Source organism: Elephantulus edwardii, unplaced genomic scaffold (assembly GCF_000299155.1).
Source record: "Elephantulus edwardii isolate Elephantulus edwardi_28Jun2011 unplaced genomic scaffold, EleEdw1.0 scaffold00158, whole genome shotgun sequence".
Lineage (NCBI taxonomy): Eukaryota > Metazoa > Chordata > Mammalia > Macroscelidea > Macroscelididae > Elephantulus > Elephantulus edwardii.
The window spans coordinates 1,252,818-1,269,511 of record NW_006399908.1 but is presented as its reverse complement, the minus strand read 5'-3'; the positions used below and the strand labels follow the sequence as shown (position 1 = coordinate 1,269,511).

Genomic DNA, 16,694 nt, shown 5'->3' with positions numbered 1-16,694 from the left:
TCAGTTTACAGATGACCTGTGCTTGCCCTTTAATATTATATAAATTTTCCCTCACTTTTAAACATGAAATTGCAAATGAACATATACCTGAACATATTTAGTAAAGTGTAAATGCCAGTAATTTTATTTATTTTATAACAAAATGGAAATGCATCCTTAAAATCTTTGTTGTTGCCTTTCTTCCTTTAGGGTGATGTTCACCAGGCATTAATTGTTCTTCAGAAAGGTGTTGAGTTATGTTTTCCTGAGAACCAAAGTCCAGCTGAGAGCAAAAACATGTTAATCCATGGTCGAGCTATATTACTGGTTGGTCGATTTATGGAAGAAACCGCTAACTTTGAAAGTAATGCAATAATGAAGAAATACAAGGCAAGTATCTGTATAATGTTTCATTTAGACGTTCAGTGATTTAAATATTGGAACTGGATAAAATAAAATTCATATGTAAGAACAAGCATTTTTTAAAAAAATAATTAGAAAACTTTAAAAACATCATAAAATGTAAGTTGATCGGATATAGTATCAGTATATATATAGCCAGAGGAATTATTACAAAGAAAATAAATTCAAGGAATCACCACGCAAGATAAATAAAATGGAAGTTCATGAGATACTGAAAAGTGTAAATCAGTGAAACTACAGACATAGCAGTAGAAACTCTCCAAAAGAAAGCACAGAAGAATTTTTAAAAGGCTAAAACAAAAAGCGAACCCCGGAGCCTTAGTGGCTGTCACATATTACCACATCAGAGTTATTCTAATAGGGACTTCCTGAGTCACAGACAACAGCCTATAACAACAGCAACAATAACTTTTGTGTAACTACAGTCTCAAAAGGAGAGAGTTTAATAAAGATAAACATAAATAGAAAACAGTGTACAATAAAGAGGTTCAAAAAAGCTAAAAGTTAATTGTTGTTAGATTCTGTCAAGTACAAACTGACCTCTAGCTGACGCTCCAGCAGGCTTTCAGGGGCGGTTTAATGCCAGGGAAGAGTAGTGGCTTTCTCCTGCACAGTGACTGGGGGATTCAGACCACGTGTTTATTAATTGGCAGCACAATATCTTAAGCACTAAGCCAGCAGATCTCCGCTGAAAGTAAACAGTCCTTAGTAAGTATGAGTAAGATTACTAAGCCTCAGTTAAGAGAGAGGCTGCACATAACTCATGTGTGAAATCAATGAAGGCATTATTAGAAGAGAATTTGAACATACTTAGCACAAGCTCGAACATTTTTAAGTGAACAAGTCTTGGAAAAAAAACAATAAAGAAGAAAATATGAATAATTCTGTATCTGGTAAGTATTTATACATGTTAGCACAAAGAAACCTCCTGGGTTACATAACATTATTATTTGATTCTTCCAATTTTTTTTTTTAAATACTAGCAGTTTTTTTCCAGATTGCTTCACAGAGAGTAGTTAGGAAGTCAGTGTAACTTTGGTACCAAAACCTAATAACATTCCAAGAAAAAAAATTTGAGTTCACTCTCTCTTAGACATATAACACAACATTCCTAAGCAAGATAGTTTTATGAAATTTGTATTTGTTCCTGGAGTACAAAATATATTTAATAATAAGAAAACCTATACATGTAACTTAGCCCAGTAACAGAGTTCTACAGTATCTCAATGTTGTTGTTATTGTTATGTACCATCGAGTTGCTTGTGACTTAAAGCGACCCTATGTACAACAGCTCTAAACTCTTCTCTGTCCTGTGCCGATTGCACTGTCTCTGACACTCCCATCCCAATTATCCCAGTCACTGAATCAATCCCCCTCATAGAGGGCCTTCCCCGCCTGCGCTGTCCCTCCACCCTCCCAAGCATGATGTCCTTCTCCAAGGATTGGTCTCTCCTCACAACATGTCCAAAGTATGTTAGACAGAGCCTCAGAATCCTTGCCTCCAAAGACCCACCCGGTTTAACCCTGTCCAGGATGAATCTGTTTGTTTTCCAAACAGTCAGTGGTACTCTCAATGCTCTTCTCCAGCACCACAGCTCAAAAGCATCAATTTTCTTTTTATCCTCCTTGGTCATTGTCCAACTCTCTGATGCATAACAGGTGATTGCGAAGACTAGGGCCTGTGTCAGATGCACCTTAGTCTCCAGAGTGACACCATTGCTCTTCAGTACTTTAGAGAGGTCCCTAACAGCAGACTTTCCCATGGCAATGTGCCTTTTAATTTCCTGGCTACTGGTGCCAAGAGTGTTGACTGTGGAGCCAAGCAAACTAAAGCTGTTAACAGTCTCAATCTCTTCACCATCCATCCTGATGCTGCCAGTTGGTCCAGTGGTGAGAATCTTAGTCTTCTTGACATTGAGCCTCAATCCATATTGGAGGCTGCAGTCCTTGACCCTCTGCAACAGGTGCTTCAGGTCCTCCTCAGTTTCAGCAGGCAGGGTTGTTTCATCTGCATAATGCAGACTGTTGATAGATCTTCCACCAATCTTGACCCCACATTTCTCCTCATAGAGCCCAGCCTCCCAGAGAATCTGTTCTGCATACAGATTGAAAAGGTATGGAGATAGGATGCATCCCTGGTGTATGACTGTCCCAATTTTGAACCATGCAGTGTTTCCTTGCTCTATTCTGACAACTGCCTCCTGGTCCAAGTATAGGTTTCGCATTAGAACGATCAAGTGTTCTGGGATTCCCATTCTTCTCAGAGTCAGCCACAGTTTGTTATGATCCACACAGTCAAACACCTTTGCATAGTCAATGAAACACAGATAGACATTCCTCTGGTATTCTCTGCTTTCAGTTAAGATCCATCTAACATCAGCTACAGTATCCATAGTACCATGACCCCTTCTAAACCCAGCCTGGACTTCTGGCAGTTAGATATAGCAAAAGCTTTTGATAAAATTCAACATCTACTTATGACTAAAAACTGTTAGCAAATTAGAACTAAAAGAAAATACTATTCATTGAATAAAGAGTATCTGAATAAAGCCTACAAGTTGTTACTTTATTTAACAGTATATTGTTGAAAGCTTTCATTTTGAGATTGGAAGTGAGGTAGGAATGCCCATTATTGTCTCTTGTACTGAATTCAGTTCTGGAGATTATAATCAGTATTACAGGGGCACGGGTAGAAAGTAAGCGATAGAACAGTTGAGATGTAAAAATAAAATGTTGATTTAGTTAAGACTAAATGATTGTGTGGAAAATTCAGAAAGCAACAGAAAAGTTATTAGAAATAGTTCAACACATGTATGGCCAAGCACAATCAATAAGAGTGCATCTAAATTCCGAAATCAATCTCCATAATAGTCTGTGTGTTTCCTACTGCCAAAGGGGCCCTTTAGAGTAGTGAGAGAAGATCTTCACCCTGAAACCCACAGCGTCCCTTTTCAGCAGGAAGTAGCTAAGAGAATACCCCATCCCCTTTTCCTTATGACTCAGGGTGAAGTCTCTCTCAGGGAGGAGTGATAGGGAATGGCAAAGGACACACTGACAAAGAAGATTAATCAGAACTGGCTTTGACAAGCACTGTGGCATTTGGACAAGAACAAACTGGGAGGAGGGTAGAGAGAATGGTGCAGCGGTGAATGAATGGAAACCCAAAATCTCTGTAAATGTTTATGAAAATTAATAAAATATAATTATAGAAAAAAGAAATAGTTCAACAAGGTTGTTTGATACAAATGTAAAAAATAATTTTTATTTCTATTATTAAGAAAAGAATTTTAAAAATACCATTTATGACAAATGATTTTTGAACAACTAGATATCTGTTACTGAAAAAAAAAAATCTAACATTAACCTTTACCTCAAACTGTACACAAATAGTAATTTCAAATAGGTGATTGACCTAAGCATAAATCTAAAATCACAAACTTCTAAGAGAAAACAGAAGGAAATCTTCACCATCTTAGTTTAGACAAACACTTTTTAGGTCACAAAAACTACTAATCATGAAAGGGAAAATATGAGTAATTATGTTTAATTTATATTAATACTTTGTCTTATAAATAAAAATACTGTTAACAAAATGTAAAGGATAAGGATATGCTGGGAGAAAATACTTGCCTTAAAACCTAGTAAGAAAAGCAACTAAATTGAGAACTAGACAGATATCTTAAACATTTCATAGACTGCAAAAGTGGTCAATAAACTCATGAAAAGATACTGAACATCATTATTGTTGTTGTTAGGTGTCTTTAAATCAGGTACGACTCAGAGCAACCCTATGAACAAAAGATCTGAACCTACTCCTGCCCTGCACCTTCCTCACACTTCCTGACACACAGTGCCTATAGCAGCAGTCACTGTGTCAGTCCACCTGGTGGAGGGTCTTCCTCTCCTTCACTGACCCTCCACCCTTCCCAGCATCATGTCCCTCTCCAAGGAATACCACCTCCTAGCAACATGTCCAAAGTTGTGAGGTGAAGCCTCATCATTCTTGCTTCCAATGAGCACTCTGGCTTAGTCATCCAGAAAACACAAATTAAAACCACAGTGAGTTAGCATCCTAAAACAAAACCAAGATACACCACTGTTGTTGAGTCTGTTCTGACCCATAGGGACCCTCCATTGGGTTTCTGAGGCTGTCAGTCTTTATGGCAGAAGGCTGCCCATCTTTCTTCTGTGGATTGACTGCTGGACTCTTGTAAATATCCTGTCAATAAATTTAGCAAAGAGGGGGAGCACTTCTAAAAAATAAGGTATTCTTTCTTCACAATAAGGAGATTTTTAACTCACTGTGCCCTAAAGAAGTCTCATACTTTTTTCTTTTTCCTTCATTTTTTGGAGTCTCATGCTTTTGATCCTTCATCGTACCTCTCCTCTTGGTATATAGTGTGATATTCCCTTAGGTGACTATATTGGATTCTCTTTCACAGGATGTGACTGCAGTCCTACCAGAGTGGGAAGATGGGCATTTTTACCTTGCCAAATACTATGACAAATTGATGCCCATGGTCACAGACAACAAGATGGAAAAGCAAGGGGACCTCATTCGGTATATAGTCCTTCATTTTGGAAGGTAAGAGTGAGTATTGGTGTATTTGATGATTAAATGTCAGTGATTCTTTTTGTATCAAACTGTTATTAGATACTTTAGCCTATTGAGAATATTATCTGCTTTACTACTGCTTCAACAATTCTTTTGATTGTTGTTTTTGGGTGCCATCAAGTTTGAACCAACCTACCGCTGACCCTTGTGGGTTTTCAGAGGCAGTACATCCCACAGGAGTAGATTGCCTATCCTTCTCCCATGGAGTAGCTGGTGGATTAGAACTGTGTTCCTCAGGGATTGCAGCACAGCCTCATTTGTTTCTATAATTTTTTCCTTATTTAAAAAATTAACATAAAAACTAATATATGCATATTTTTCAAAAATTCAGTAGTACCAAGAATATAGACTGAAAATTAAATGTCCTTCATAGTCTCTAAGGAGCTCTGGTGGTTAGTATGTAACATAACATTTTGGGTGCTAATTGAAAAATTGTGAATTCAAATCTACTAGCCACTCTACGTGAGAAAGATGGACAGTTTCTTTCTGTAAACATTTACTGCTTCACAGTTTGGCATTTCCTCAAAAAGCTGAACATAGAAATTCCATATGACCTAGCTGCTCCACTGCTTGGAATTTACCCCAAGAAAATTAGAACTGAGACACAAACGGAGATTTGTACACTAGTGTTCATAGCAGCGTTATTCACTATTGCAAGAACTTGGAAAGAGCCCAGATGTCAAAATACAATCAAATAGATTGAGAAATTGTGGTACATCCACACAGTGGAATACTACACAGCATGAAGGAACAATGATTTTGAAAATCAGTACATAACTTGGGAGGGACTGGAGAGCGCTTTGCTAAGTGAAGTCACCCAGTCTTGTAAGGACAAATATTGTATAAGACCATTATTGTAGAAATAGCAGGATTACTAGTAAAATGTATATGAGGATTCAAGGCGGGGGGCGGGGGGGTTGGGAGGAACAGTGGAGAGATTTCTTTTATAAAATATAATGAATGGGAGTGATTGTATAAAACACAATGTGAATGTAAATGAAGATAGTGTGTAAAACAATGTATGTGAACACTGACAAACATTTTACAGAAAGGAGCAGATGAAAGATGATATTTCCCAATTATAGAAGCAACCAATAGATTCAGTTTTGCTACCCTCCCTTGGCATGTGTACCTTGACTCATCCCTTTCCTTGCTCCACCAGCATCTCCTTCCACTTCGGTCTGCCCCATTCAACACCTCTCTCCCCTATCCAGCCCTTGATATGATGGCTTCTGTACTTCTACGAATCCCAATACCTCACGCTGCTGCCACTGTCTCTTATGCTATGGTCAGTATCTCTTTGAGATCAGGAGTGTCTTAAGTCCAAATTCCAGGTACTAGTATTAGGGAAGGCTTTCTATCTCAAATGGTAATGAGGAAAAGTTCTTTTCCTTGAACTTCTGCTGCAGGACTGACTTCTTGTGGTTTAGTGCCTCTTCTCTTCGATTTGCACCATGCTGCTGTCATTGCTGTCGCAGTAGGGTAATTTCCCAGAAGAGGGTCCATGTATCCTCCAGATCTGGTATATAGGTGTTATATTTAAAGCTATTTAAGTACTCAGGCCCTGCCTGCCTGACTTCTGGGATTGTGGGTGTACCTGTTTGAATAGATCAAGGTGAAATCTCCTGCTCCCACATTCAGCACCAAAACTATTTAAGCACTAAGGCCCTGTCCGCTGGACTTTTGCAATATTTCTCTCATCTTCTGACTGTCGATTATGGATCCAAGTAAGCTGTCGTCGTTGGCAACTTCAGTCTGAGAAGCAATCCATATGGAAAGCTGTAGTCTTTAATCTTCTATAGGAAGCATTTCAAGTCCTCATTTTCAGCAAACAAGGTGTGACATCTGCATAAAACAGGTTGTTGATGAGTCTTTTTCTAATCCTCGTATTGCATTCTTCTTCACAGAACCCAGCTTCTTGAATGATTTGTTCAGCATAGAGTTTGAATGGGTACAAAGAAAGAATACATCCCTGATGCACACCTTTCCTGATTTTAAGCCATGCAATATTCCCTTCCTTTGTTTGGACAGCAGCTTCTTGGTCTAGGTTTATGTTTCTTAGGAGCATAATTATGTGTTCTGGGATTCCTACTCTTTTCATTATTAGCCGTACCTTGTTATAATCCACACAGTCAAATTATCTGCATACTCAATAAAGCACAAGCAGACTTTCTTCTGGTGTTCTCTGCTTTGAACTAGGGTCAAGATGATATGAGCAATGATATCCCTGGTGCCCAGAGACTCTTAAAAATATAGCTTGAATTTCTGGCATTCTCTGTAAATGTACTATGTAGACATTTCTGGATCATCTTCAGCAATATTTTGCTTTCCTGTAATATTAATGATATTACTCGATAATTTCCACATTTCATTGGAGCACCTTTCTTGAGAACAGGAACAAATTAGGATCTCTTACAGTCAGTCAGCCAAGTAGTTGTTCTGTGGATTTCCTGGCATAAACTGATCAGCATGTTAGAACTGCATCTGTAGGTGAAATATGTAAACTGGTATTTCATGAGTTCTTGTGGTCTTACTTTTTTGCGAATGCCTTCAGTGCAGCTTGAACTTGTTTGAAACATGTATTTGAGCATGGTGATGCTTTGATCGTGGTGCTATTTGAACATGGTGCTTAGGGGATATCCACATGGAGATCTTCTAGCAGGCAGGACAGCCTTGTGGATTTCTGACATAGCACAGAATTTTCTAACTTTAAGCATGAAATTGAACTTGTTTGAAACATTGTATTAATAATTATGGATGACTGGAATGCAAAATTTGGGAACAATGAAGAAAGAATGGTCTTGGTGATAGAAATGAGACTGAACATAGAATGGTTCATTTCAGTATGTTCATCACATATATTCATCACAAAGACATTTTTTTTAGATTTTATTTTAATAATCTTAATGAACATTTACAGAGATGTTGAATTTCCATTCATTGTTGCGCTTTTCTCCCTGCCCAGCCCTCCCCCCTGCCCCAGTTCACTCCTCTCTTTGAAAAGTGAAAGAACAAAATCTTTCTTTGATATACAATTGCCCACACCCCTCCCACCGCCCCAAGTACACTCCACTATGCAACCATAATTGTGGACTCTTGTGATAACCATAATACCCTATCATACATCGCTTTTAAATTATTCTTTCCCTCATCTGTTTCAATTTTTAAAACCACAAATGTGGTTTTACACATGAGTCTCACTTGATGAGCTTCATAGTAATAAGGCTGACTATATCTGTGAAAGAAAATGTTGGAAAAGCTTGATATCAGCTGTCAAAACCAGTCAGGTGTGATCCTGGAAAAAAACCATTAAGTAACTCATGTATTACAAGTTCAAATTGAAACTAAAGCAAATTTAAACAAGCTCATAAGAACCAAAATACGATCTTGAATCTGTTTCACCTCAATTTAAAAATCATCTCCAGGATAGATTTGAGGCTTTGAAAGCAAATGATTGAAGAACAGATGGGTTATGGGATGATATCAAATATATATAATCCACGAAGAGAGCCAAAGCTTCTTACAAAGACAGAGGAAAAAGAAAGACCAGAAGAGATGACCCTGAAAGAAGAGACTATAAAAATTGCACTAGATTATTGAGAATTCAAAAAATGAAGAAGTAATAGAGATGAAGAGAAGATTCAAGAAGGAAGCTTGAGAAGACAAAGTATTATAACAGGGTGCAAAGTACTGGAGCTGTAGAATAAAAAGGAAAGAACTTGGTTGGCATATCTCAAGCTGAAAGAACTGAAAAACATATTCAAGCCTTGAGTTACAATACTGAAAGATTCTATAGGTAAAATCTTGAATAATCCAGGAAGCATTAAAAGATGGTAGAAGGAATACACAAAGTCACTGTGCCTAAAAGAATTGGCCAACACTGAAAAATTTCCAGCATCATAGCATTCCTGGAAGTTAATCCAGTATAGCAAACTGAAAGACAGATGCTGTGATCATGAGAGCAAATGATAAATAAGTGTGCATTTATATACCTATGTGGAAGCAGGAGTGGCATCCACTCCCTAAACAACATGCCTCCGGAAACTGTGAACTTTGATAAGTGTCAGTAGTTGTAGAGAGGTTTCATGCCTTTTGTTCATAGCGTTGCTATGAGTCGTGCTCAATTTGAAGGCAACCAACAACATACTACCTAATCCATAAAATAGGTTGTGTATGTGTTTGCAAAAAATACAAGAGGAGCAAATGTGACCAGGGAATATTTGAGTGGAATTTAGACAAATCTGTGGTACTTAGGGGGTATCTGCATGGAGATCTTCTAGCAGGAAGGACAGCCTTGTGGATTTCTGACATAGCACAGAATTATCTAACTTTAAGCATCTCTTCTCTTGTAAGGAGAACATTAAGTCCAGATGTGTAGAAAATTCACATAGTATAAAATGGTTTCGAAGATCAGGGTTGAATCAGGAGATAAAGGAAATAAACCAGCTTTAAGATGGCAAGGAGAGCAGCTCTCATTGAAAACTGAGAGAAAACAGAAAGGTGGAAAAGGAGGAAGAAATGTTCAGGAAAGAACGAATCATTACTATTCTCAAATGCTTCAGAAAGATTAAACCAGAAATTGCCCATGGCTTTTGGCAATGTGAAGATCATTGAAGAAAATGTTGTTGTTATGTGCCGTCGAGTCCCTTGCAGCTCATAGCAACCCTATGTACAACAGCCCTAGACTCTGCTCTGTCCTGTGCCAATCTCACCGTCTCCAATACACCCATCCCCATTACCCCAGTCACTGAATCAATCCACCTCATAGAGGGTCTTCCCCTTCTACGCCGTCCCTCCACCCTCCCAAGCATGATGTCCTTCTCCAAGGACTGGTCTCTCCTTACAACATGTCCAAAGTATGTTAGACGGAGCCTCAGAATTCTGGTCTCCAAGGAGCTGCCCGGTTTAACCCTTTCCAGGATGAATCTGTTTGTTTTCCTAGCAGTCCATGGTACCCTTAGTACTCTTCCCCAGCACCACAGCTCAAAGGCGTAAATTCTCCTTCTGTCCTCCTTAGTCATTGTCCAACTCTCTGATGCATAACAAGTGATCACAAAGACCATGGCCTGTATCAGATGCACCTTGTTCTCCAGAGAGGCACCATTGCTCTTAAGTACTTTAGAGAAGTCCCTAACAGCAGACTTTCCCATGGCTATTAATACGTCTTTTAATTTCCTGGCTACTGGTGCCAAGAGTGTTGACTGTGGAGCCAAGCAAACTAAAGCTATGAACAATCTCAATCTCTTCAAATAAATAAATAGATGAACTTCAAAGAACTCCACCATTCCATGACTTTTAAACATAGACTTTGCAAACTCAGTGAGGGAAATGTAATGTAACGAAATTTTACATGTTGCAGTGCTATGTCTCACATGATTTTCTCATACTCCTTTGCAGTTGTGTGCTGTCTAGTTGATACTTACAGCAGCTCTCCTCATCATGTAGAATAGAGCTATTAATAGAACTTTCTAGTGAAAATTTGTATTATTTTTGTTTAGGTGACATAGAACTTAGTAATACAGTGACATAAGTAGGCTAACAGTCAAAGGTACTTCATCTACTAGGAAAGAAGAATGATAATATAATTTTTGTCACAAGGCTTTGTATAGCCAAAGTGGTAGTTTAAATTCTTAAATTTTAGTTTATGTAACATTCAAAAAAACCGATGTGCTGCTGATAATACTTCTTTTCTATATAATTGTAGATCTCTCCAGTATGGAAATCAGTTCATTTATCAGTCAATGCCTCGAATGTTGTCATTATGGCTGGATTTTGGTGCTAAAGCATTTGAATGGGAAAAAGGTACCACTTTTAAAAATGCAAAAATTCTAAGAGACTATTAATAAGTATAAATGCTGATTTGGCTTGACATCCTGACTTTCTTTTTTAAAATAAAATTTTCATTTCATACTGATTTACTTACAAAGTTTATATCCTTGTTTTTGACGACATATAAACTTTTAAAGAGTGGGAATGAGTTTTATATGATTGAGATTTTATAAAACTTAATAGAATAAAGATAAACCAAACAGGCTTATTAAATATATGTAGCTCAGGGATTTCAACTGCCAAGGATTGAACTATGTCTTCCCAAAATATATTTATGTAATGATATCATATAAAAGCTATGTAATGATCCTTCATGATCTAAAAACCAAACAGTTATAAATTCTTCACAACTCTAATTGGGTTTGAAGGAATGTCCCTAGGGTGTGAATGACAGTGGAATAATTGATGCCTCCGAGCTGTGGTCTTGGAGAAGAGTATTGAATATCAGATGGATGGCCAAGAGAACAAACAGATGTGTCTTGGACAAGGCGTAGCCAGGGTGCTCTTTGAAGTCAAAGCTTTGCCTCCCATACTCTGGATGTGTTGCTAGGAGAGACTGTTCCTTGGAGAGGGACATCACGCTTGGAAGGGTGAAGGGATAGTGAAATAGAGGAAGACCCTTGACCAAGTGGATGGACACAATGACTGCCACAGTGGGCTCGAATGTGTCAGAGATAGGGAGGATGGCACAGCATAGGATAGGGTCCAGATCTGTTAATTCATAGGGTTGCTATGAATTGTACATGACCGCACATAACAAGAACAACAACAAAAATGCCCAATAATAACTTTCCGTTTCACTAGAGATCAAAGGAGAGAAAAGTATGGCAATGGCTAGGGGCTTAGTACCACCAAGAAAGAAATCGCCTGGATGGATCAGTTCCTTTCGGTCCTGGTCCTCTGCCACAGGAAGTTCCTTGGTACCAAAGAAAACCAGGACACATAGAGGTCTTCAGGACCTGCAGATGCTGAAGGAAACACATCCTCCACATCAGACACAGAGTTTCCTTACAGTTGGCTCTCTGAAGTTGGCCTTCAGCCTCCTAAACTGTAAGAGAATGCATTTCTGTGGTGTCTCTGTTATAACAGTGCTAGAAAACAGCAAATGATAATCAGCTAGTTCCTTGGTGAACTCAACATGTACTGAAGAATACTAATTTAAAACAAATAATTTACAAAAAAATTACAAAGGATAAGGACTTATTCTAGTTGTTTCTGTTCAAAGTGAACCCCTTTGAATTTTTAAGTTACCGTAATTTTTTTTTATTAATACCCACACTGCAAAAACAATAGTGGATAGTTTTTAAAAACAGTTTGTTATATCCCAGTTTTAGAGGCCAGAAAATTTTATCAAGACATTGCCTCTGGGCTTAGGGGAGGGCCATTCTTGTTATCTGTTCAGGCACTTCTTAGTATACCTGTGACATTCTCAAGTAATTTCTTCCTCTATGTTTAGGTCTCTGTGTCTGTACTTAGATACCACTTAGAATTCAGTAAGTTGAGGGCGTCCTATATTCTGTACTGTGATCTCAGTAATACAACAAAAGGGAACCTCTCTACAAGCAGAATTATATTCATAAGTATCAAGAAAACGAAGATTCATTGTTAACCCTAGAAAACAGAATGTTGTTGTTGTGTGGCTTGAGTCAGATCTGCCCTGTAACTGACCTCCGACAGTTAATCTTCACACAGGAGGAGATTGCCCATCCTTCTCCCATAGAGCAGCGGGTGGATTTGAACCACATGCCTTCGGGATTGCAGGAGAGCTTCTTGCTACTGCTCATTTGTGACATAGTTTTTATAAAATTGTATTGTTCTACTAATCCAAGGCCATACTAATGTGGTGGTTCAGATTCACCACTTGCAACCAAGCGCTTTAGTCATTGTGCCACCAAGGTTCCTTTGACTTGTACAGGAGTTAAAATTTCAGAATATCTTTTTGGGGAATGCAATGTGGGTCTTAATAATGCGTAGTCTATCTTTGGACATGAACATGTGCCCATATAATCCATAGCTTTTTAAAAAACAAAGTTATTGTAGGAAAGTGCCATGGACTGCTAGGAAAACAGATTCATCCTGGAAAGGTTTAAACCGGGTGACTCCTTGGAGGCAAGGATTCTGAGGCTCCGTCTAACATACTTTGGACATGTTGTGAGGAGAGTCCGGTCCTTGGAGAGGGACATCATGCTTGGGAGGGTGGAGGGACAGCGCAGGAGAGGAAGGCCCTCTATGAGGTGGATTGATTCAGTGACTGGGATAATTGGGATGGGAGTGTCAGAGACAGTGCGATTGGCACAGGACAGAGCGGAGTTTAGGCCTGTTGTACATAGGGTCGCTGAGTCGCAAGCAACTCGACGGCACATAACAACAACAACATTGTAGGAAATGAAGTGATAATTTTTCCCTCTATATATTTTATTGATTCTTTTTACATTCTGATCGTTTTCTTTCCTCTAGCTGGCCGTTCTGATCGTGTACAAATGAGAAATGACTTGGCTAAAATAAACAAAGTGATCACCGAGCACACAGATTATTTAGCTCCATATCAGTTTTTGACTGCTTTTTCTCAGTTAATATCCCGAATTTGTCATTCTCACGATGAAGTTTTTATAGTCTTGATGGAAATTATAGCCAAAGTGTTTCTGGCCTATCCTCAACAAGCGATGTGGATGATGACAGCTGTATCAAAGGTAATGTATTAACCTTTTCCTATTTTCCATAACACTGGTTATTGGATTTTAATGATAGATTGATAGAATGATAATGTCCAGGATTTTTTCTCTTACATCAGAATAATACTAGCATATCAATTTTAAATACTTTTGAAACAGAAGTATAGTATTCAGAGATATTTACCGTATCAAATAAAATAGTGTGTTGAAGCTTGTGTTTTCTTATGATGAAGGCTAGCAATCTGTTAGCACTTCTTATAAAATTTTAACTTAATTATTTTCAAGTATTATAATCCATTTTGTACAAACTGTTATTGTTAGAAAAAACTTGTAACACGTAGTTAGTGGGAATTGATAAGATGCTTAATGTATTAAAGCTTGTTGTGTACTGTAGAGTCAGAACCAACCCATAGCTGACCCTCTGGTGGATTTTCAGAGGCAGTTAATCACATGGTGGCCAAGTGGCAAGAAGCTGTGCTGCAATCCTGAAGGTGTGCGATTTGAGGCCACCCACTGTATGTAGAAAAGAATGAGCAGTCTCCTCCCATGCAATTAAATGCCATTGAAAATCTGCTGGAGGGTTCACTATGAGTTGGTTCCAACTCTGTGGTACACAACAGCAATGTATTCAACCAGTAATTGGTGGCATAATGGTAAGAAGCCATGATACAATCCTAACGGCACGCAGTTCAAATGCCACAGAACGATGAGCAATCTCCTCCCATGTGATTTACTGTTTACTGCCTCTGAAAACCTGCCAGAGGGTCAGCTATGGGTCTGATCCAGCTCAGCAGTACACAACCATAATTATTCTGATATACTAGGTATCTTAATATTTTTTTTGGGGGGTTTCATTCATTCATTGTTGCACTGTTTTCTCCACCCTCCTCCCCAGTTCGTTCTTCTTTCCCCCACCCCCAATGTCTGTTTTAATTGTCCAATTGCCACAGTGCTTGTCAAAGCCAGTTCTGATTAATCTCCTTTGTCAGTGTGTCCCTTGCCATTCCCTATCACTCCTCCCTGAGAGAGACTTCACCCTGATTCATAAGAAAAAGGGAATGATGTATTCTCTTAGCTACTTCCTGCTGAAAAGGGACGCTGTGGGTTTCAGGGTGAATGTCTTCTCTCACTACTCTAAAGGGCCCCTTTGGCAGTAGGAAATACATAGACTATTCTGGAGATTGATTTTGGAATTTAGATGCACTGTTATCAATTGTGCTTAGCCATACATGTTCATATCCTCGAAGATGTATCATGGAAGTGTTGCAGCCTAGAAGATACAAATTTAACTAACAAGTTAAAAGTGCGTGAGTCAAAATAGGTATCTTAATATTTAAGAACAGATATGTAGAGGAAAATGAAAATTCACATTTTCTAACATTCAGTATCATTTTGATGTGATTTTCCTTTGTACATGTTCTTTGTTTCCTTTGTACATTTTGTATGCCTATTTTAACACTAAATTTGCATGATGTTGTTATGTACTGTTGAGTTTGAACTGACTCATAGCTGACCCTCCAGTGGGTTTTGAGAGGCAGTTAATCACCTGGGAGGAGGTGGCCTGTCCTCACACAGAGCAGCTGGTGGAATCCACCCACGTGCCTTCAGGATGGCAGCACAGCTTCTTGCCAGGGCTCCCTTAAATTTGCATTATAAAAATAATTTTAAATTTTTCACTTAACAGTGATTCCATAAGAATATTCCTATATATTAAATAGTTTCAAGACTCATTTTAGAAACTGTAATAGTTACCCATCTATATTTTACTTTTTGAATATTTAAGTCGTTTTATTGTTACTATTCTAATATATCAAAATGTATCTGTTTATTCTCACTTCTGATTTTTCCTTCTAAGTGTAGAATCTTAAAAGAGAATTCATTAAAGTGTAACATTTCTTTGTGGCTCTTTTTTGGGGGGAGGTTGGGTCTCACCCAGGATTTGAACACTCAGTACAGAATTGATTTCCAGGAAATTTGCATCAATATGTATTGTCTTCATCAATACTCTTTAAGTTGATCTATATCAATCAAAAAGTTTTGTTTCTAAAATCATGTTTAAAACATAATTTCTTTCTTTTTTGTGACAGTCTTCTTATCCCATGCGTGTCAACAGATGCAAGGAAATCCTAAAGAAAGCAACTCATATGAAAAAGTCATTAGAAAAGTTTGTTGGAGACGCCACTCGGCTAACAGATAAGCTGCTGGAATTGTGCAATAAACCGGTATGATCATAAACCTTACTGCTTGTAGTTCAGTGGTGGACATTATTTCCAGAATTTTTCTATCTTTTCCACTAGTTTTCCTTCATGTAATCAATTCAATATAAATTATTTTATATATATATATATACACACACACACACACACACATATATATATGTGTAAATATATAAAATCACATATATTAAAGCTTTTCCAATTGTATGCTTTAAATATGTGCAGGTTGCTATGAGTTTTGCTTGACTGGATGCAAATCAACAACAACAACTCCAGTAAAGCTACTTTCAAGAATACATCCCTCTCTCAAATAGTCTGTAAATTTTCAGAGGCCTTTATAATATGATATTCTCTGATAGTAAATGCTCTCTCTTTTATGAGAAATTACTTTTATTAGAGGATATGAAATATGCTGTAAGTATATATATTTATTTTTGTATGAGTGAGTGAGCTGTGTATGTGTATGTACATATATCTATTACTCAAAGCTATTTAAAGTTGTTGCTATAGCATTTTCTAGCGTATCTTCAAACTTTCAAAACTTATATGAGAGAAAAATTGGGTTTTGGCTTTCATTCTTTCAATGTATGTTTCAGTGACTATTAGGGGGCCAGCTCTGTGCAGAGGAAACACAAATGAAGAGTCCTTCAGGGCACCGAGCAGATGGTTATTATCCAGAGTGATAGCTCCCTTTCTCTGTAGACCATGTCTAAAATGTAGCATTCTTACAGGAGTGAGAATTGAAGAAAGTGTGGGACAAAAGTGAAAGAGGACAGCATACAGGCAAGCAAGTGGGGAGAAAAAAGAATTTCTATGAGTAGATAAAATTTTATTTGTAAAATATTCATTCTGTTAACTTAATAGGTAAGAAAAATCCAGTCTGCCGTATTCCTCCTCTTCTTTCACCATGAAATACCTAGAGACAGTAATTGGCTTGCTTTTTCAGTGTCTGTTAATTGT

General features: G+C 37.9%; 1 protein-coding gene across 1 annotated transcript in view; it reads left to right on the top strand.

The window, feature by feature from the left end:
- ATR (ataxia telangiectasia and Rad3 related) overlaps positions 1-16,694 on the top strand; it is a 161,723-nt gene that overhangs the window by 117,915 nt on the left and 27,114 nt on the right. The window contains exons 35-39 of the mRNA XM_006895105.1: positions 190-369; positions 4,845-4,987; positions 10,722-10,819; positions 13,304-13,536; positions 15,606-15,740. Coding sequence (XP_006895167.1) covers positions 190-369; positions 4,845-4,987; positions 10,722-10,819; positions 13,304-13,536; positions 15,606-15,740 — 789 coding nt within the window. The remainder of the gene's footprint in view (positions 1-189; positions 370-4,844; positions 4,988-10,721; positions 10,820-13,303; positions 13,537-15,605; positions 15,741-16,694) is intronic.